The sequence below is a fragment of the Pseudopipra pipra genome, chromosome 2 (genome assembly GCF_036250125.1).
Source record: "Pseudopipra pipra isolate bDixPip1 chromosome 2, bDixPip1.hap1, whole genome shotgun sequence".
Lineage (NCBI taxonomy): Eukaryota > Metazoa > Chordata > Aves > Passeriformes > Pipridae > Pseudopipra > Pseudopipra pipra.
In genome coordinates this window covers 82,626,640-82,648,145 of record NC_087550.1, presented here as the reverse complement: position 1 = coordinate 82,648,145, position 21,506 = coordinate 82,626,640, and the positions used below count along the sequence as shown (strand labels likewise).

The window sequence follows — 21,506 nt, the reverse complement described above, 5'->3', positions numbered from 1 at the left end:
TATCTGACAACATTTCTCAGAGTATGTGAAATATGTAACTGAAATACTTTCAGAAATGCTTAACTGTAATGAAAGTCTCAAATTGTCATTCATAGTGATACAGGATTGAGAGGCTTTTCTGCTTTTTTTTATATAATCTCTAAATCATTCCAAGATAATTTTATAGAGGGACACTTGACAGCAGTGAAGCAAGTAGGATTTTGTTGTGGGTAGGTGGAAGCTGTGACCTTATGGATAATAATTGAGCAAATAGTTTACTGTTTAGTATACTTCAGCTGTGGTATTCCTTAACGCAGCAAGAAAGTGGTAGTGTTTTTAAAATTATACACAGCAGTAATCAGTTGGGACTCACAGCTTTTTTGATGTTTTCCAACCCCATCTTGCTCACTGTAGCTTTTTCCCATATAGCTTTGTTGACATAAAGTGGGGGTTTTTTTTACCCCTTTTGTATTTTTCTTATACATGCCTCCCTGGAATTAATAAAATCCTTCTGAATGTACAAAACTTTACAATTCTCTATTTTGTGCTGTCAGGTGACATGAAATGTGGGAAGGAGAGACTACGGGTTTCCAGAGATGTGCCTAGAATTTTGCAGTTGGTATATACCAAAGTATATCACAGTATAGAGCTGATTGGCCTGTCTTGATTGTGTCCCCCACACTGCACCCTTAAAAAAACACATTGAAACAGTAATAGAATCTGTCTTTCTCTTAACATGAATACAAGTGGAGATTTTTATGGGGAATTATATAAATACCCCTATATCATGAGTCCCAGCTCATGATATAGTAAGTACCATAAGTCATGTTATTCACAGTTGGACAAGATACATTTTAGAGCAGTGGTTAGAAAAGTGAATCACTAAGTTTCACTGTAGAGCCTTTGCTTCTTCCAGGTTTTATTTTACTTCATTTTGTTCTGGTTTTAGCTCGACTGGGGAGGGCATTGCTGCTTATTTGCTGTGCAGAATATAATTTGTGGGCCTGTTTAGATATAAATCTTGAGACATGCAATATAGGACTTAATTTAAAAAACAAGCATGAGAAGTGAAAAAGAAGAATGAAGAATTCTTGTCCTTTCCTTCACACTGAATTTTTGCCTCGTGTGGATAGAGAGAAAAAATCTGGTTTCAAGTGTTTTTATAAACATTGCATAAGCTTTAGTTTAAGGAAAAAAATCTATCTTAATTTAAAGCATTGTGTGGATTAAATTGAGAGATTGAGAGTTTCTGAATGATTTTTAGATAGAGGAAACTCCTCAAAATTCTGCTGCCACCTTGACTTTGAAGTAGGGCAAATAAAAACAGACATTAGAAAAAAAGCAAAATTATTGGTAAACTGTTTTTATATTTTTCATTACAGTCTTGGTGTCCTAAATTGTACTAATTGAGCAAATTCAGCAGGTTTTTATCTTTTTTTTTTTTAATTAAGGATAATTTCTTTGTCTCTATAAGATCATTAGAAAAGCTGTGATTTTATTATCTGTTTATAAAAACACAGTCAACACATTGACAGTATTCCCTGCAACTATTCATAATGTATTTAAGTTTTAGCACTTGCAGTCCAGGTTTGGGACCACTGATAATTAAATTTTGGAAGACGATGTAATCCCTTTTAAAAAGCAAAGTTTTAAGTGTCAGTCTTATTTTTTGTCTCTACAAGCAAAGATAAACCATTAGTTGCTAGTATTTGAAATTATTATATTTCTCCTCTTTCTAAACATTCTGCAGCTCACCCAACATAATATGTGCCAAGATATCTATTCTTTGGTGAGTGGCCTGAACAATTTTTTTTTTGTTGTTGTTGTTCCAGATCTCCATGCAGATCTGGCATTGCTACTAAGAGGGGGTGGAATTTAATTTCATTTAATTGAAACACTCTTCCTGTTAACTCAGCTACCTTGTTCTTCGTCCATGACTGGTTTAGAAACAACCTCCATGTTGTGATCGGTGATTTGTGGTTTCACAGTGTGTGATTTCTGGTGTTCTTAAACCTGTCCCATAAATTACCTAAATTCATGGGAAAGAAGAATTATTTATTTGGTGCTTTACTTAGAGAGTCATTAAAAGGACCCAAAAGCAGATGAAAGCAATCAGAGCACAAACACATGATGCCTGACCAAAATAATTTTCTATGACTTCATAAAATAAAAAACCCTGAAAGATTTTACATGCATTTAGTAGTCCTGAGAGTGCATGTGAGATCAAGTGCAGCTTTGCTTTAAGAATAACTTCTTACTAATGTTGGATCTAAAGCTTGTGTGGATTTTTGCTGCTGTTTAGGCTTTTCCATTTCGTCTATAAACACAGCGGGGGAAAGTGGCAATGGGTCTTGTTATTTGATTTTATTTTGTTCTGATTTTGAGAAACCTATTTTCTGATGCAGAATTTGAACAGTATTTAATGAAAAAAATATTGAAAATCACTGCTGTTGGATAGTACTGATCCACCCCAAAGAAACCTGTAGTTCTCAATTTGCTATTAACAGATCCACATCAGCAGCAATTAATTTTTGATGACCTCATCAATAATGTATCTTTGATATATTGCCAAATGACTTTTATTGTCCAGCACACTAAGGAGGAACAAAACCAGTTTTGTCCTTGCCCATCAGTTGACATCACTCATTCATTCCCACAGTCTGTGGTTTAAGGTCCATTTAGTTTTCACAGGAAAATTGAGTACGACAGTCATCATTTCTCTCATCAGCTATGTAGTACATTTTATATTCAAGCTCTAGAAATACATGTATTTTAAAGTTGTGTCGGTTCAAAGGATATTGCATTTGATTTGCAAACAGGTAGTATTTTTCATCATCCTAAACCATGAAACTATAGGTAATAATTGTAGCAGAATTAAGAGGCTGAGATTTTTGTCTGCTGGTGTTTTCTTTTAAGTAATTGTGATAGCATTTTTTCATTTTGTAATATGTGTTTTTAGGAGTGAAGGAAGTTGAATTTTTGTGACTGTGCCTTCATTTTTAATCTCTTTGTGAATGAAAAGCTATATACAGGCATAAATCCAGCAGCTTAATTCTCCATCTGATTAGAGCAATGTTACCAACCTGATAGGTTGAAAACAGCCATGATCCATACAGTGGCTCAGCCTCCTGGGGGGCAGAGTAATAACAATCAAATGAAGACATATTAAAATGTAATATTACTTCCTCTCCATGGGGACTGTATAAGAATCATAGCCAGAAACTGTTCTTGTCAGCTGACTCTGCTTCGTTCACGGATTCCCTGCCTCTGCATTTATGACTAATACATTTCATACAATAAACAGCACTGTGGAGTTTTAAAAGCAAATAAATGTAAAACATTTACATGAGTTCCAGGCTTTTTTGTTTGTTTGTTTCTTTGTTGGTTTTGTTGGGGGTTTTGTTTGGTTTTATATAATGCATATATTTCAAAGAAGGGCAGGCAGATCTGAATGAAGTTTTTTGATCTGAATAATTTCATTTCTCCCTTGTGTACGGGAGAGGATATGTTAAGGCGGTGTTTTACAAAACTGAAAATATAGACTAGCTTCTCCAAAGTTAAGTATGTATCAGCAGACTCTTAACCATAATTTCATAACAGATGAGTGTTTTCTGAATGTTGAAAACCTAAACTTGCATTCTTCATGAAATGGCAGCTGCTGTTGTATTCAAGGAATGCAGACACACAGTGTCTGAAAAACTACTACTAAAAATGCCTATAAGTTATTACAATTTTGTTAGTCTTAAAATTTTTTGTGCAATTATATATGCTTATTTGCTGGTGCAGATTAACTGTTGACTGAATAATTTAATGTGCCTTTGACTGTAATTATTAGTTTTGCAATTGACATCAGTGGAAAGGGACAGGTCTCAGAAAACCAGAGGTATCTGACCATCAAGAGATTTAAAAATATTTTGCTACCTGTTTAGCAACATTTTACTTACTTTTAGGTTCCTATGTATTGCTGTGAAGTGTGGAATTCTGAGAACATTTAAGACTAATGAGACTAATGAGAAACTTCATATTAATCATTAGTTATCTTTATTAATGTTAATATTTAAGTAGTATCTAGTCTTATCAGAGGGTTATGTGTAAGAAATTGACTCTAAAATATGTCCATATTTAGACGTATATATAAAAAAACCCCCAGACCATATATAAAAATAAACTGAATGGAAGGTTTAAAATTTGATTATATAAACACACTGGAGAGTATAATTTCCATTTTAGACAGAAGAAGCTTGTGTTATGTTTCTGTGTTTATACCCAAAACTCCTATCACGGCCACTTTATTATTTTTCTTTTTTAAATATCCTTTCAGTGTGAGCAGAGCTACTGGTAAAGGGTCACTTTCCTACAGAGGTGTGAATGCAGTGGCAGAGCTAACATGATAGTGGTGTAGTTTTCATTTGGAGATCGATATAGAAAGGCCGCAGCAAGTGTTTGAGGAATATTTTGTATTTGCTCCCTTGTTTGACTTCTGCACACTACACTGTCAAGGGGCATTAGCAGTATGAAACTGTGTTTTCTCTGCTGTCCCAGATTACTTCTTTTTTCTCTGTGCAGCTTTTCAAAGCTTGAAATGATGTGTTTAAAGCTACCCACTTTCTTCCTGGTACACTAGGGATATGCAAGGTTATATTTCGATAGTCTTAATGAATTTCGAAAAATAATTTCCTCCAGTGGCCTTGGGTAATTGTCGGTTTAATTACAGGGAGAAGCTGAGATGGAAACTTTGCTTTGTCACTGAAATACTCCTCTTTGAAAATTCCCCATTCCTCAGGATGTAGCAGTCCGTACTCTGAGCTGTAATGTAGGCTTTCCTAAAATCCCTTGAAGAACTGTGGAAAAAGTGAATACTTCTACAAATTCATTCATCTGACATCAAAGCTATGAAAGCATTCTTTTAGCAAGCAAGCGAGGCAGATTGCGCTGGCGTAGGCACACAACCAGACTCATTGTACATCTGAGTCTTCCCGTTTGGAGACTGTATTTGAAGTAATTTTGCATTCTTTTTGCCATCTTACTTTCTTATTCTGTACTGAGGTCAGACTGCATCGTCTGCATCTTATTGAGGTCTCCTGCTCTGTGGGTTAAATGGATAGCCCTTTAAAGAATAAAAAGGCATTGATGTTCAGAAGAAGCAGCACTTTATTCAATGAAAATCAAGTAGAAGGTGTTTAAGGAGATGTGAATCCCCATTGCCTCGATTAAAAAAAAAATCAAATAACAAAAAACCACAAGACAAAGTCAGTGTTTATTACTCGTAGGTTCAGTTGATGCTCAGCTTTGGTATTTCTATTTACTGCTTTTTTTCTCCTTGTCCTTGTGCTGGTACATTGGAAAATAGATCATAAAAAACACTTTCAGCAAAGACACATTTGATTTATGTCCAGGATGGGTTCTTGGTATTGATTTTTTTCCCCTCTGGAAAAAAACAAAACAAAACAAAACAAAAAAAAAAACCAAAAGAAAACAAAACTATATGTCTCCATTATTTTCTGAGCCTGGCAATGCAGTGGCAAATTTCAGATCAGCTTTTATCTTAAATAACTCAATGTGCTCTTTTGTATTTTAAAAAGTGTTTTTGCCATACGTCTGTTGTCATGTTTTTACAGGGGGGAGGGGACAAGAGAAGGAACTGGGAGGGGCCACATATGAGGAGAAGGGAATTTTAGGAAAAGAAAGCACAATTTGGGAAGTTTGTATGGTGGCTGTAATTCGAGTTGGTGACAAAAGAGTCAGAAGTGGAACAAAAACAAGAAGTAGATGAAAGGCTAGGAAGCAGGGTTCAGCGGTATGGGGTTTATATCTTTATGGCTAGAGAGAAGATTAGAGCAAGAAAAATACTGCCATGGGGCTAGGAAGACATTGTGGAAGAAAAAGGAAATATACATAGACTGCATTTGAAAGAAAATCCCCAAGGAAGGTGAAAGAGAAGGAATGAGAATTAAAAACAAAGACCTGAACAGTGTAAAGCCCATGAGCTAAAAGGAGAGGGGCAGAAGCAGGCATGTGCTGCTTAAGCATTTCACCACAGCCATGACAAGCAGTGAGCTCCCCTACAACCCATTTTTCGTTTGTTTTCTCCAGTTGGTGGCCCAGTGCTGATGCCCATGCATGCACCCTCTCATATATCTGTTTTGGGCCTTGGATAAACAGCTCCAGAAATAATGGTGAAATTTCCATCCTCAGAACAATCAGGGCAGGAAAACCTCTGGTGCATTCCCTGCATAGCAAAGCCAGAGCCCACCGTGTGCAATTGTGCCCTCTTTGCCCCCATGCCCAGGACACCCCCGCACATGCCGACGGTGGCCAGTGCCCAGCACAGTGCAGAGTCGCCACCCTGCCGACTGCTGAGGAGCTGCCAAATCATTTTCCAGCAGCTGTTTTGCAACCAACAGCTGGCTTGGGCAGCAGCGGTGCACCCATAGACCATGATTCAGTGTTTTGGGTTCTCCAAGGGAGTGGTGCTTCGTGCTCAAATCACATGGCAGTGTCAGCTTGTGCCAGGGTTGCGTGGTTCCAGCCAGCACCTAGATAAGCAAGAATGACATAAACACAGGGGAAAGCAACCTATTGTTCATATGAGCTAAAAGGTTTCTGTGAGACTGGAGCGTATTCCCCTCTGGCACCTATCCCGGCAGAGGCTCCTCAATGCTGAGAAAAATGAGATTGTGCTTTAAAATATTAAACGGTTTTCCAATAAGTTCAGAATCTTAGCTTTCACCTGGGTCTTTTGTATGCATTCACTTCATCCAGCAGGAGATTTGTAATAGAGGAAGCAGGTGTAATATAGTGATTATAAAGATATTGTTGGGGTTGGGGGAGGAAAGAGTGATTTTTCAGTGCTTTCCTTCTCTGAGCCTGCCAGAACTTCCTTTTCAGCTGACTCCATCACCTATTAGCAAGGCACTGTGTTTTTGTCCAAGTCAGTCAATCAATTGTGCATAGGAAAAAAAAGGTTGCTGGGTAAATTTGAAACAGTGATAACACATTCCTCCATTTGTATATATTGTACAGCTTACCAATGTATTCATTCCTTTGGCTTTCAACATTTCACAACTTTCCATAGGTCAACCCAAGCAACAAGAACAGATCCTGGTAGATTGAAAGATCCCTGCTTTCAGACACTCATGTTCACATCACTTTGCCTGTTGATTTCCTGGTTTTTATTTATTTTTATTTTTATTTATTTTTCTTTTATTTTTAATCAGCAACATCAAATGGGTCTTTGGAGGGCCTGGATAACCAGGAGGGAGGGGTATGCCAGACAAAAACCATGAAGATCCTCATGAAAGTTGGACAAGGTAAAGACCATCTGCTGTTTCATGAAATGACTTTGATTGGTCTCAATGTCCTTTTTAGCTTTCAGGCTTCTTTTAGCAGTGTAGAGCAGAGAGCCAGTCAAGTCTAGTGTGGTCATTCCTCCCTTATAGTCTGAAAGCAAAGTCTGTTTTCTCTTCCTCAGCTACTGACAGATTTCTACAGAAGGATGGTTAGCGTAATAAGATCTCTTCATTGCAGAGATCCCTTGAAGGAAAGGTCACCTGGGAGTAGTGTGTTTCAGTCATTTTTATTTGTATTTTAAAAACAAAAGCCACAACTCTGCTGCTCAAAATTATTTAAAATACATGAAAAGAGGGAAGCTAATATTTCTATAGTTTGCTTGTTATGAATTCTGATTACAGAGAGGTTTTTGTTCATTGTCTCTTTTCACATATAGACAACCTATTGTGCAGGAAGAAAGAATTATTCTTCTAAGCAGAAGTTGGTTTAGTAGTCAGTCAACTTCCTCAGTTAAACTGAAATGTCATCTGCAAAGCTTTTCTTACCAGTCACAGGAGTCCTTATAGTTTCTGCAGATGGCCTCACAATTTAAACATCTGAAATAACTTAATATAACCATTCTGTTTTAAAAGGAAAATTATGTTGTTATATCTTCCTGTCCTTTGCATAAAGATTCTTCTGCTAAACCATTTGTGTCTCACGAGGTACTTAGAGCTGGCATGTAAGGCTCCATACCATCAAGTGCCAAAGCTGCATGAGTCGTCTTTCTCTCCCCCAGATCCCAACTCGGCAGGGCTGCCCCGGCACACGGATCCCACCAAGCGCCCTGAGCAGGAAGCTGGCACCAATGGGAAGAGTTCCACCACCAGCCCTTTTGTGAAGGACCACTCAGGTAGGTGTGGTGGGACTCCAGGATGTCTCCTCCTTGTCCCCAAATGCATTTTACTTTACCATTAAAGTGCCAGAAAAGCAAACATTTTCATAGTGAGATGAAACATAAGCCAGTTCTGATGCTCCAGTTGATAGTGTCTTGGAGCTGCAAGTTTTGGCAACAGCCGCTCTGTCCCCTCTTCCACTCTCCTGTAGAAGTTCATTATATCTAGTGACAATATCACTCATTTACAGGAAAGTTTTTGGATAGGACGTTTGCTAAGCAGCTTTACAGCGGTCAGTGCTGCCTTACATCTAGTACTGTGGCAGATGAACGAGTCTCTATCTTTCTCTTCCCGTATAATACATTATCAAGTGGTTCTCGACAGCCATTTATGAAGTTTATTTCAAGGCATCTATAATTAATATCCTGATCTTTTAGCTGACCATATAAAGTCTACACATGGCTGGTCTTTTACTAAATGCAAAGATTTATTTTTTTCTAATAATTATCTAAACAAAATAAACACATGATTCCAAACAAATACCTTCAGAATGCATTGCATTTGTTAGGTGAACAAGAAAAAACCTAACTCTTAGGATTGAAGGTGTCCAGAAGAAAATTCAGTGAATTGGGAATGCTACAAAAGCAAAACTTACTGATAGATGGTTCTGGGTTTCCTGAAAAAGGCTGCAAGTTTTCCTTGCTAGCTCTGTCATTAGTTGCTGGGCTAATGAATCTTTGATGGAGTGGTCGCTAAGTAGGCTTCGCTGATTCCTACAGAGGCTCTGGTAGGAAGATTTAACAATTATGTGAATGTAGCATCTGTATCAGTCTTCCATTGTGAGTGAGCATCAAGAGAGGGAAATTGGTTCAAACTTTCAAGAGAGAAAGTGTCAAGTAAGCACTTGTTTAATTTTTGTGACAAATAATATGGTGGTGTGATGGCACCAAATTGTCATTTCCTTGTGTTATATTCAATTCCAGTCCTATCCCACCCCTCTCTTGTGCCCGGGGCTGGCCAACATCTGTTAAAAGATGCAGTGTGCATCAAAGGCTGCCTTGTCAGTGCCAGTCCTCACCATTGATGGATGATGATGTATGGAACAGAGTGGTTTGGGAGCAGCACAAAAGTGAGACCAACAGACACAAAGTCTTGTTTAATATTGATTGCTGACTTTGGCTGTTTGCATTTAGCTATCTAACAGGGTAATTGGTTTGTCAAACTTTAGCTGTCAGTTGATTCTTCTAGTGTTGCTTACTCTACACATTTTTAAGCAACGTAAACGGGTTGCAGGATGGCAATAACTTTTGTCTGTTGTATTTCCATTCTTTCCAGGATCTAGCACAGATGGCAGTAAGGCTGGGCATTCCAGTATACTGGGTTCAGAGGTGGCCTTATTTGCAGGGATTGCATCAGGGTGCATCATTTTCATCGTCATCATCATCACTTTGGTGGTTCTTTTGTTGAAGTACCGGAGAAGACACAGGAAGCATTCCCCGCAACACACGACAACTCTATCACTTAGTACATTAGCCACCCCAAAACGCAGTGGCAACAACAATGGTTCTGAGCCCAGTGACATTATCATTCCTCTAAGGACTGCAGACAGTGTCTTTTGCCCCCACTATGAAAAGGTCAGCGGCGACTATGGACATCCAGTGTACATAGTTCAAGAGATGCCTCCTCAGAGTCCAGCAAACATTTATTACAAGGTCTGAAAACACACAACCATCTCTGTGGTACAGTTGAGTCGTAGAGGAAACTCACTGGTCAAATGCTTTCTGTTGGGGTTTGTGATGATGCCTGGTGCGCTAGCATTGACTTAAGCACAGGGGGGAGAAAGCAACAGCTCTTTCTCCAGGAACCAACGCGAGCTGGACAGCTTACCTAGTCTGTAGAATTCCTATCTCAGTGAATAAGTATTCACTAAAAGCTGGAAGACTTTTATGTAGAAGATGCCCATTCTGATTGCTGTACTCTTGTTACATTCATCATCCTCAAAGCCATGTGCTGCGGGCGTTCAGGCATGTACAAAAGCCAAGGGAAGATGGAGCAATCCGTGGATGTTAATAGCTCTAGGCATCCTGGGAAGGTGCTCTAGGATATATCAACCTTGAAATGCAATCTTCTGACTTTTGTGTGTCTCTCTCAGTGCATACTGGATTTGTCACACAGACCTTGGTGTCTAAGTAAGACTTGTTAAAGTTCTCTCGCTTTTAGTCCGTCACTGTTCCATTTGTTTCTGTTATCCAGGGCTCTGCCATCCTTCACATAAGATTTCCTTTCACTCCACCTCCTGAATCACTAATGGAACATTAATGTTTGGAGATCCGCACTCCATCCATCTGCTACAGCAGCCTCACTCGAATGGGTAATGCATTTATAAAAATTGTGTTTGATAGTAAGGAGCCTTCCAGCCAAATAGTTAGGCTGTCAACAAAGTCAAGAGCAGGACTGGGTGGTGGAGGGAAGGGCTGATTGCAGTTGAATATTGCTGCCTCAAAAATAGAAGCTGGGAAGTAAAAAACAATACATTTAGGTAGCACAGCACTTTGGTATGCTAAGTTTTAAGAGGCAGGTAGGAAACACAATAACATGCACAGTGGATTAAGGCTGCATTTGAAGGAATTCTTGGTTATCAAATACCAGTGTGCAGAAAAAAATAGAACCTTCGATACAGTAGAACAGAGGGGTATTGTTAGTAAGTGAACAAGCTTGGAGAAGACAAGACAATAGCAGGCCACTGAGGATTATATTAGGGCAGGGCTGATGTGGTACTGGCAATAAGATACACAGCTTTGAAGCTGTAGGGAAAACACAGTCTGCTTTGGGTGACTTTTAAGCAGACTCAGCTGCTATACTATCAGATTATAGTAAACATAGGGAAAGCATTTAAGAAAATAGCAGAGAGCCAAGTCTGACCAAGAAGATTATAAGCCAACGGGTCAAATGAGCTAATTCTATCACTGGTGAAGTTGTGGAAAAAAAAAAAAAGGGCAACAAACCACAAAACCTTTCTCATCTCTAAAAGTAAGGCAGAATTTCTTTCTGACTGACCCTTTTGGCACTTTGGCTTATTGTTGTGCTGTCCCTGCACAGTGAGTGTAGGTACTGTGACTGACACAGCCGTTCATTGGTGCTCTGTTGCAAAGTGAAAGCACATATGGCAAACCTCTTTCAGTCCATAAGAATAAAATAAATTATGACACTGAGATGGAGAAGGAAAATATGTCTTATTTATAATAGGTGTATAGAACACAAGGGATATAAAGTGAGATTTTTTTCTTTCGTTCATTTTTTCTTACTTTTTATTTTGGTTTGGTTTTTTTACTAATATATATTTTGAGATTGCACAGAATCTACACCAGAAGATGTGAAATTCATTTGCGGCAATTACATAGTCTTAACTTCTTATCATTTTACATATATAAATGTGTGTGTATATAAGTATATACACACATATATATATTTATATATGCATACATATGCATATATATTTATGCATACGCACACATTTTTAAAAAAAATAAACTACTTCTGGGAAAAAAAAAAAAAAATCAGCCATCCAAAAATAACAATGGGAGCACATTTAAAAAAATAAAAATTCCAAAGCATCTTATAAGAGAAAACTAGGAAATGTAAGGCCCAAAATATCAAGAAGTCAATGTTACTGCATCACATATTTAACAGTGACAAGGTGTGCCGGCATTTATTTTCTGTGTTGTGATTTCCCTTGCCTTACAGGCTGATGTGTTCTGTAGATTTTGTTGAGGTTCGTAGAGGGAGGTTTCAGGTTAAAGTTTTCTCTTTAGCATGGCTGTTCCCCTAAAGCTCCCACCCTGGGGAGGAAGTAAAAAAACTCTACTTTTATATGTGCTATGCAAATAGACATTTCTAACATAGTCATGTTACTATGGTAACACTTTGCTTTCTGATTTGGAAAGAAAATGTAGCAACAGCATTTTAGGGTTCTCAGACGTCCAGTGAGCCCCTGAAAAAAAAGAAAAAAAGAAAAAATCTGTTATAGAAATTATCACTCTCTTTGTTTTCTGAACCTGAGGATTATGTTGAGATGTTGGTCCAAAAGAGAGAAACAAAAACAAAAAAAATCTCAACCCATGGTTCTGTGGAAGGTTACCATGGTGACTAACTACAGTACATATGTAATTCTTTTCAACAATCTTTCCTTTCTGTGAATCCATCCATACAAGGTTCTCTTGTAAGTCATTAAGATTTTATTTTGGGGGAGGGGGAGGAAGGGAAAAGATGGGTTTACTGATACTGAATTTTATTAAATCATGTCTATGCTTTGTCAGTTGGCCACATTCTAGTTACATACTAAACTGTGAAAAAAATAATCAGATTAATTGCTCAAGAACAACCTGCAACCAACTGAAAAAAAATGTACTGTGCGTCTGTTTTGTGTCTGGTGCAGAATTATGACAATCTACCAACTGTTCCTTTCTTTGACGTTGGTCCAGCTTTGAAAAATTACTGTAAATGCCTTGCTTGTATGATCATCCCTAGTCACCTGAATTGGAATTTGCACCATCATGTCTAACTGAAGATGCTGTAAATAGGTTCAGATTTACTGTATATGGATTTGGGGTGTTACAGTAGCCTTATTCACCTTTTTAAATAATTAAAAAAAACACATGAAAACAAGACAAAAAAGGCTTTTCTTAACCAGATTGTGTATATAGAGCAATGTTGGTTTTTTATAAAGTCTGAGCAAGATGTTTTGTATAAAATTTGAATTTTGCAATGTATTTAGCTACAGCTTGTTTAAAGGCAGTGTCATTCCCCTTTGCACTGTATTGAGGAAAAAATGATATAAAAGGTTGCCAAATTGCCGCATATTTGTGCTGAAATTGTGTACCATGAATATTTATTTAAGAATTTCTTTGTCCAGTTTGTAAGTAACACAGTATTATGCTTGAGTTATAAATATTCTTCTTTCCTTTTTTTTTTTGTTTGTTTGTTTTGTTTGTTTTTGGTTTTATTTGTTTGTTTTGTTCTGTATTAAAACTAGCCGGTCATAAGTTTGAAATCTGCTTTAGTTCCACACTGCAATTAGTTCCCAGAAAATGGAAATTATGAAAATCACATTCCACGTCTGTTTCAAACTGAATTTGTTCTTAAAAAATAAAATATTTTTTTCCTATGGAAACCTTGCCTTCTAAGTATTTTCTTCTTTTGTTTTGCAGTTTTTTTCTTTTTTAAAAGATTAAAATAAATAAGAAAGCCACCAAGATTGCCTGCATGCCTGCCTCCCTCCCATTTCTCCCTTTCTCCTCTCCCCCATCTCTCCAACTTGATTGCTAGTTGTTTATAGGAAAGAAAGCTTCTTATAATACACTGACTTGTGTTAACCTACTTCTTTCCCAGACACTCTCTTACATATATCAGCAGATTTTAGAAAACACCTGGGTATCTTACGCCCTTGGAAGTCAGTGAACTCCAATCAGGTGCAGTAACCTGGTTGCCTGGATGATCTTGGAGGTGAGATTATAACCACACAAATAATTCCCAGACATTATAGGATGGACTTACACTGTGACCGGAATCAGAGAAAAAAATATACCTGAAGCCTTCTGGATACTGTTGTCACTGCTTCTCCAGAGGAGGGGAAGCAACAAGCCTGGGGTGACAGGGCTGAGCAGGAAGGGACAGGAGATGTAAGACCTTAGGAGGATGATGAAGGATTAGAAATGCTGCAAAGTTAAAACATCTCTGTATGGTTCTTTCAGTGGGGCCCTGCATTGTCCTGTCTCTGCTTTACTGCACCTTAAGGGAGATGGAGGCCAACATGTGCAGGTAGCACAAGCCTTAATACAAGATCTATGGTTGTGCTGCTGTAATTTTCACTAGAATAACAAATTCATTTAATAAATAATACCTTAATTTTCTGACAAAGCCTGGTCACCCTGAAAGTGAAGCACCATTCAGTTTGTTAGCAGCACGTAAATGGCATGATCATCCATGGAGTAACAGGTGGGAAGATCTACAGAGGGCAAAGATGCATTTGTCACTTTAACAGCAGATGCCAATTTGTCATAAAATTTTCATTGAAGAAAGGCAACTGGCTATTCACAGTATGGGTCATGCAATTCCCATTTGTCAAATTATTTGTTCTTTTGTGAATAATCAGAAAAACATGACTGTATGGCAAAGGCACTTAGCATGTCGCGGTGGCACAAGTACTCTGAAATAGCACATACAGCAAATCTCAAACTGGGGGATGGTTAGACTAGCATGACAGTTTGCTGATGGAACTCATTTTAGAGATCCAGTTTACAGAATCTGTGCTGGAAGTTGACCTTAAAAGGAAAGTCACACTGTGGCACTTACCTTCTGACTGCTACAGATGTCCTTGGGAGACTGACTTGGTCCAGCAGAAGGCGTGTGTGCTCACAGTGGAGCCTATGAACATCCTCTGGCATCTCAGTAAATCACTGGGGCCTAATCCTCCATTTATGTCTGTAAGTTACTTGAAAGGAGGTAGACTTGTGTTCTCTGAGCACACAGATCTTTGGCTAGACTGAGCTTTTACTCCCTGCTTCGCACTTTCACACAGGATTTCACTTGCTCATCTCGGTGAGTTGGCGTGAGGGTTCCCATGTTGTTAATTTGCTGTGAGGTGCTCAGGTCTGGTCTATGCTGAAAGCTTGTCTGGCACAGCCATCTGTTAGAGCTGTGGCTCTAGCTTAGTGAAGGCTAAGGCTATTGTTTTTATTTTAAGCGTTGGTAAATACAGGAAGATGCTGATAAAAAGGTAGTGTCAAGTTTACATGGCATTTTTATTACTGTGCCTCTTTTTTCAAACAAATATATAATTCTTTTCTTATATTTATAACTAGCATGTATACTGACACCCATGGACACCTATTTTTGTCACTGTTATAGCAATAAGGGAAAATCAGTGTTGCTATAAACCGTGTCTCCACTGGGGGAAAAAATGGTTGCCAGCATAACTATCTGTATATTTGTGCTTGGGGCCAAGGATGCTTGGTTAATGGGAGTGCCTTGCACACATACCTTCCCAAACAGAAAAGAACCTCCATTGAATCTGCTGAACTCATTTTAGTAAAAGATATGTGCCTTAGATGCTCAGCATAAGGTCATTGACTTATATCTTTTATATCTTCCAGAGGAAAAAAAATCATGCTTGTATTTTGTCCTGCTGCTAACACTGCACTATTAATTATCAAACAAACACAAAATGAGCACAGAATTTACTGCCTTTATGACAAAACTGGTTCTCTGGCAAGATCTAGTCCAAGTCAATAGGCTCCACTAAGTGGAAAATAAAATTACAATTCACAGTTGTTATCCATCTAGAGTGGAATAAGATCTGTTACATAAAATAGTGCCTCACAAATTAAGCATAACAGTGTTACTGCCTAGGTTTAAAATGTTATACCTCTTCTTTGGCCTGTCTCTTTAGCTTTTCTGTGATGCATTGATCAAATGCTCGCTCAGTCAGCAGCACACTCGTTTTGATTCTATGGGCACTGTAAATTTTCTTTTTGCAGAAAAGCTTAAAATTTTGTAGTGGTTAGCAAAACAAAGGACAATGAAAACTCGGTCTTTCTAAGTGACACTCTTCATCTTCATGACCACAATACAAATTTTGGTGGGCAAAAATCCCGGGGTTTGAAAACACCAAACATACTCCTTATGCAGTTGGCATGTCATTACATGAAGAATCACACCAGAAATCAAGCAATATTTGGTTTGGAAAAAGATGAGTATTGGAGCACATACCACAGTGTATTCATGACTGTACCATTCATAATCCAAATGGTGCTGGATTCAGCTGACTGAGCTATTGTCTATGACACAAAATAATATCTGTCTTTCACGTGACTCGTAATACTTTGATGCTTAATTAAAGGATAATGTAATCCATAGCAAACGCTCTTGAGAAGGAGGGCCAAGAGCCTGACCATGCACGGTGAGGATGAGGTGGGGGAGCTGCAAGTGGCTGCTCCTGGAGAAAGGCCTGTGGAGCAGAGGGAGGAGGCAAGGAGAGGGAAGGTGTGTGAGAGGGTGCTGACTTTCTGAGGAGGAGGCTGGGAACATCTGCAATGACAAAATCCCAGGGAGAAATCAGAGTAAGGTGACAGCTTTGGAGGGAGGTAGAGAAACAGCTCTGGGAAAGACTTTGGTGTAAAACAGGTCTCAGCAAGCAGAAGAAAAATGTTGACAGATGAAAGGCAAATAAGTGTAGTATTTGGTAAGTATTGGTTGTTGTTTCAGGTAGGTGAGGAGATCAGCCCAGGTTGTTCTGCTAGACACTGAAAGAAGACAGAGCTTAGATGGGGTGGAGAACCCAGACCAGAATTCAGTGTTTTCTGCAACCTGGGATCCTGTGAAAAAGAGATCAAAGATCTGCAAGAATTGAATAACTGTAGGACTATTCAAATTCCAAATAGCAAAGAACCTTGTACAAAGCTGTCATGACCCCTGGAATAGGACTTGTGTTTTCATAAGTGCATTGACAGAGTCTCATGTGCTTAGACTGCTGAAATGCAATTATTAAATTAATAATGTAGAGAATCCATTGGACGTGGGAGGATAGTTTCTTCTAGATCAGACCTTCAGTGGATATGAATTAACATAGTTCAGTTTGATATCTGATCCTACTTATCACAGTTCAGAATTGCACATGCATAAGCAATACTTATACAGATTTTATTATAGCTCTTAGCTATGAGAAAATGCTTTATAAGAGTGTTGTTCTGAATATTATGAAGACTGTACTCAAAAACATACCAACAATTACTTGCTTTTATAAAAGACTGCTATTAAATGCCATAAAAATTGTTATTTGTAGTTTATTGAACATTGTCAGCAATTTGCTGTATCTGTTCATTAAAAGTAGGTTGGATTACTAGAAAACGTGTAATAAAAATTGTTCACATTTTAATGTGTCTTTTTGTCCTCTCTTTAATACTTAAACTCATTCCTTCCTACTTTTTTGTTCAATTCTATTCCATATGTGTAACCAGCAGGTCAGCTGTGCCCTGTCAGTATCTGTTCATCCCCCACATGCCATGTTCCCAGTGCTTTCAAATCTCCTAATTCAATCAGCATATCTAATTTTGATTGTCTTTAAACTCAGCTATTGGAAGCATATGATCACATGAATAATTTAGTAATTATGCAGAATCAATAGCATGATAGCCTTCATCACCATGAGGAATATGGTAGGATGTAAGGCCAGAAGGCCAAAAGAGTTCTTTACGTCACTCTGAAAAATCCCAGGATTTGGGGAGATTCAAATGATGGTGCAAGAGCTGAAAATAATTGCACGTGCTGCTTTTGCTTCACACTCTTTCCTTCATTATGTCTTATGTTTTCTTTTTGTGCATAACAAACAAAGCACATGTGAATTTTCTAAGCCTCAAAACAGTGCCCAAGCTGTAGAGATCCATATGGCTGGGTCTGGAGGTCTTTTCTCGAATTTCTACTGTTTAGAAAAGGATGGCTGTTTTCCTTCAGCCTGTTTATGGTGTACCCTGATGCCATGCCCTGATCACCTGCTCAGTATGCCAGCCCTGCCCATCCCAAAGCCTTTGCTGGCGCTTTGTACCTTTCCAGATAAGGTTTCATTTCAAGACAAAGCTTTTGTTGCTCACCGTGAAAGTTTCTTTTCAAATGTTGCGCTAGGCTTTCCTCTTTATATGGCTGGCTCTGGATTTCAGCCAGTGACAACTGTTTCCTGAAAAAAAAATAAAGTTCTGATGGAACACAGGAGCAATCCTTGTATCAAGAGTGTGTTTTCTTATAAGCCCCTTATTTTTCAATCAGCTTTAGTTTGAATTTTTATGTGGCTTTATCTCTTCCTTTTGTATTTATTCAATTGCATCTGAAAGAAAATAGCATGCAGTAAAATTCCTAAATACAATTTAAATATAACTCATTTCAATCCACTTGGTTTTATATTTCCATTCATCAATACATTAAACTAAAAATATCTCAGATGGTTTTGTCTCGTTTCTTGTCATTTAAGAAAAATTATTAAATCTGTTAAAATCTCTTTTCAGAAAAGTGTAAGCAGTTCACTTTGGAAAGCATCATTTGAGCAGAATTAAGAAGCACTTGTTGATGTGCAGCTCAAAATTGAACGAGCATATTTGGAAGACAGAATCATTTTTGGCAATAAACAATATCTGGTTTTGTTTCATTTCCTTAAGGCAGGAAGCAGAAAGTGCTGTTGGTTTTACTGCCAGTGCACCAGTCAGGTGGCAGCCAGCTTGGGGCTTTTTTATGTAGCTTTGTCCTTTCGATCTCTTCTGATGAGCAGTGATAAAACAGAAGTCTGGATACTTTGACCACTAGTAGGTGTAACCTATGTGATTACACAAAATACAAGGAATTTATACTGAGACATTGTTCCTGCAGGAGAGACATAAATCCCTTTTGTCAGTTTCCCTCCACTCTGTTCTAGTGTTGCATTTTAAAACAGCACATGTTTTTGCTTCAGATTTTTCACCCAGCCTAAATATTTCAAAGATAGCATCAGAACTATATTTATCAAGTTTTCCAACACTTTTGTTTCCCTGTGTAGCTGGCTACTTGCAGTGTTCCCACAGAGTCCTCTTGCTCAAGACACCATTAATAGATGCCTACAAGCATCCAGATGAGTCTTGGAAGACTCATTTTTGCATCAGTTTTTTGAGAGATATCTTACCGTTGCATTTTAGCTGTGTCATGCTACTAACAGATTGCAAAACCAGCACACCTTGCTCCAGAAAAACCTCATCACTGCCACGAAAGTTAGACAGGCTGATTTTATTTTCTCTCTTTTAGTCACCAGCAGTGAGGGATTAATGTGGGCTGTTCAGGCTTCCGCAGGGAGGTGGAGAGGAGGTGGCAAAGTCTCAATCCCCAGCACTTTGATTACCCCTTCTCAAAGAGAAGAGCTGCTCCATGTTGCACGAGGCAGGAGTTTCACACGGCTCTTGCTGTGGCACCAAGTGTGTCAGACACAGGACTGAAGCTGAAAGTGATGAGGCTCATTCATTCAGCTTTGTGTACACGGCTGTGACAGCAACTGCTTGGAATTCAAAAGATTTCTTGGAAGGGGGCTGAACATGTAAGGAAGGCACAGCACGTGGAGGTTGATCCGGGGCTTTTGGCATGCATTAGCTCATCTGTTGTCCCGCTGCTGAGTGCTCTGCCAGACATGATTTGCAAGGAACAATGAGTAGGATCCGCCTTAATTAAACCCTTGGAAGTTTCACAGGTGGTAAGAATCGTGGAGGCAGGGATAAACAGCTGTGACTGTCACAGCAGCATCTTCTGCAGACTCGGAGGTAGTCATTGGCTTCTCTGTAGAGGCTGTTTCTGGGTCACAGAAGGAGATCTGTGAAGGCTTATACTTCCTATTTATTATTTGATGGCTCCACTTAACGTTACTGCAGGCTTCTAGAACAGTGTCTGATCCAAATGGGACTTCTTTAGCCTGAAGTGGAATTTTTTGTTGATGCAGCTGACTTATTTCTGGGCCCTGAAGAATTTGGCCTCTGATTACCAACCAATTGACAGACATAAATCAGGTGGCAATTAAATCCCTATCAAATATAAGACCCATTTAGTAACATTTCTGAGTTCCACAGAAATAATGGCTCTTGCAAATATCCTATCCGTTGCCAGCTATTTTAAGTGTGTATCACTGAGTGTACCAAGTTCTTTTATTTTAAAGGCTCTGAAAATCAGAGCTCTGAGCTCTCTTAATGAGTGTTGAAATTCTGATCTTTTTTAATCTCCGTAAATTCCAGACCTGAGTGTCTTTATGTAGAGGTGAGTTTTATGGTTCAGTCACACATCATATAAAAGAGTGTTTTCTTTGATCAGTTTTTAGCTTTCCACCTTTGAAACTTTCTCTATTCCTTCCGAGACAGAGAAATCAGCTCCTAAGTTCTATCACCTCTTAGCATATTTCTACCTTATAAAAAAAAAGATAACACTCATTCATCTCATTCTCTTTCTTATGGTACCCATGCTTCTCAGTCTATTTCCATTTAGTGAATTTTCCATGCCCCAAACAAAATTATTGTTTTTGTACTGTGAACTCTCCTTTAGTTCTACTTCGTCCCTTAAAAAGAAAGAAAGAGGTAATATATAGTTTGCTAGTTGAAACTGCTTGTCTTTTTCTTATAGGATAATCTTAGAAAAGCTGAAGAGGAACTGCATGAGGAACAGTTTGGATGCCATCATGGCCAATTGTTGTGCCCACAGCATTGTGGGAAACCATTCCTGTAAAACATCTTGGATGGTGATAAAGCACTTTAAGCTTGCATTAATAGTAGTAGGATTTGAAACTGCTCAGCACCTCTTAGGTATCCTATCCAGAAGGAGAGGATTATATTTTTGGCTGCAGTCACCAATCTTAAGAGGTTTCTACCTATGTTTCTCTATAGCAAAATCAGGATGTTTCCTTTATAATATATTAATGGAAAATATTTCTCTGAATATTCTGTTGTTGTATCTTCCAACCTATTGCATAAAACTGTGTTTTCAAATAAGCCTATTAACTCATTTTTTTCCTCACAAACCACATGAATCACTGCTGTACTAACAATTTGCTTTATTTCTCAATCCATCTTTTTTAGACAGACCACACTTTGAGCTAAGTCTGCGTCCTTTCCCAAGTACTAAAGATCCCTGCTTGCAACCAGACTGTCACCATCTCCATCATCTCTGAAAACACACAGTTTAGGTCATTCACCAGGGGCATAGGAGTCCAAGGTTTACATACACAGCCAACGTGACTCAGAACAGAGGTATGGATCTATGATTTCAGGTTAGTGCCCTGCCAGGTGTCTTGAGTCTGTCATTCATTTCTCTTGGCGTTCTATCACTTTTGGTAGGTGAACTGCTATTATTCAGAAGAGCCTCTAGTATACTAAAATTCACAAACCAGTGGTCTAGGGAGTCAGGCTGTAACACTACTCACCCAGCCTTGCCAGTTACATGCAGAGGCATTATCCTGTTGTTGTTAAATAAGAGAGGTAGATCAAGGATATCCCAAAACCTGACATTTAGGGAAGTCCCCTTTAATATGGAGGTATGGCTCATGTCTCAGAAGAGACTGCAAGGCCACCTGTAGAGCTTAAATCTTGTTTGAGGTCTCTGACATTGTCCCAATTCAGCACGTGTCCTAAGTGGGAAATCAGGTCTTACTGGCAATGTGGCTGTTTGTAAGCTGTCCTCTGAGCTTTTGGCTTGAGCTGAGATCCCACGCACTTCACTAATGGTAGACAGCGGACTCCATGAGGAGGTTTCTTTTTTTCAGAAATCAAGGCACCCGCTGGGTCCAAGGTCAGGGGGAGGTGTCAGCAACGCCCATTA

The 21,506-nt window shown here is 38.6% G+C and overlaps 1 protein-coding gene across 16 annotated transcripts in view; it reads left to right on the top strand.

The window, feature by feature from the left end:
* Positions 1 to 21,506, top strand: part of EFNB2 (ephrin B2) — a 141,501-nt gene that overhangs the window by 31,881 nt on the left and 88,114 nt on the right. For 13 of the 16 annotated variants that reach the window (XR_010428449.1, XR_010428445.1, XR_010428448.1 and 10 more), the window contains exons 3-6: positions 7,197 to 7,289; positions 8,048 to 8,161; positions 9,480 to 12,363; positions 20,768 to 20,938. Coding sequence is in view for 1 of the 16 variants with exons in the window: in XM_064646131.1 (XP_064502201.1) it covers positions 7,197 to 7,289; positions 8,048 to 8,161; positions 9,480 to 9,862 (590 nt within the window). In the remaining 15 variants the exon portion in view is untranslated. Of the gene's footprint in view, positions 1 to 7,196; positions 7,290 to 8,047; positions 8,162 to 9,479; positions 13,315 to 20,767; positions 20,959 to 21,506 lie in introns of those variants that run through there. The other 3 variants (XR_010428439.1, XR_010428440.1, XM_064646131.1) reach the window with 3 other exon arrangements.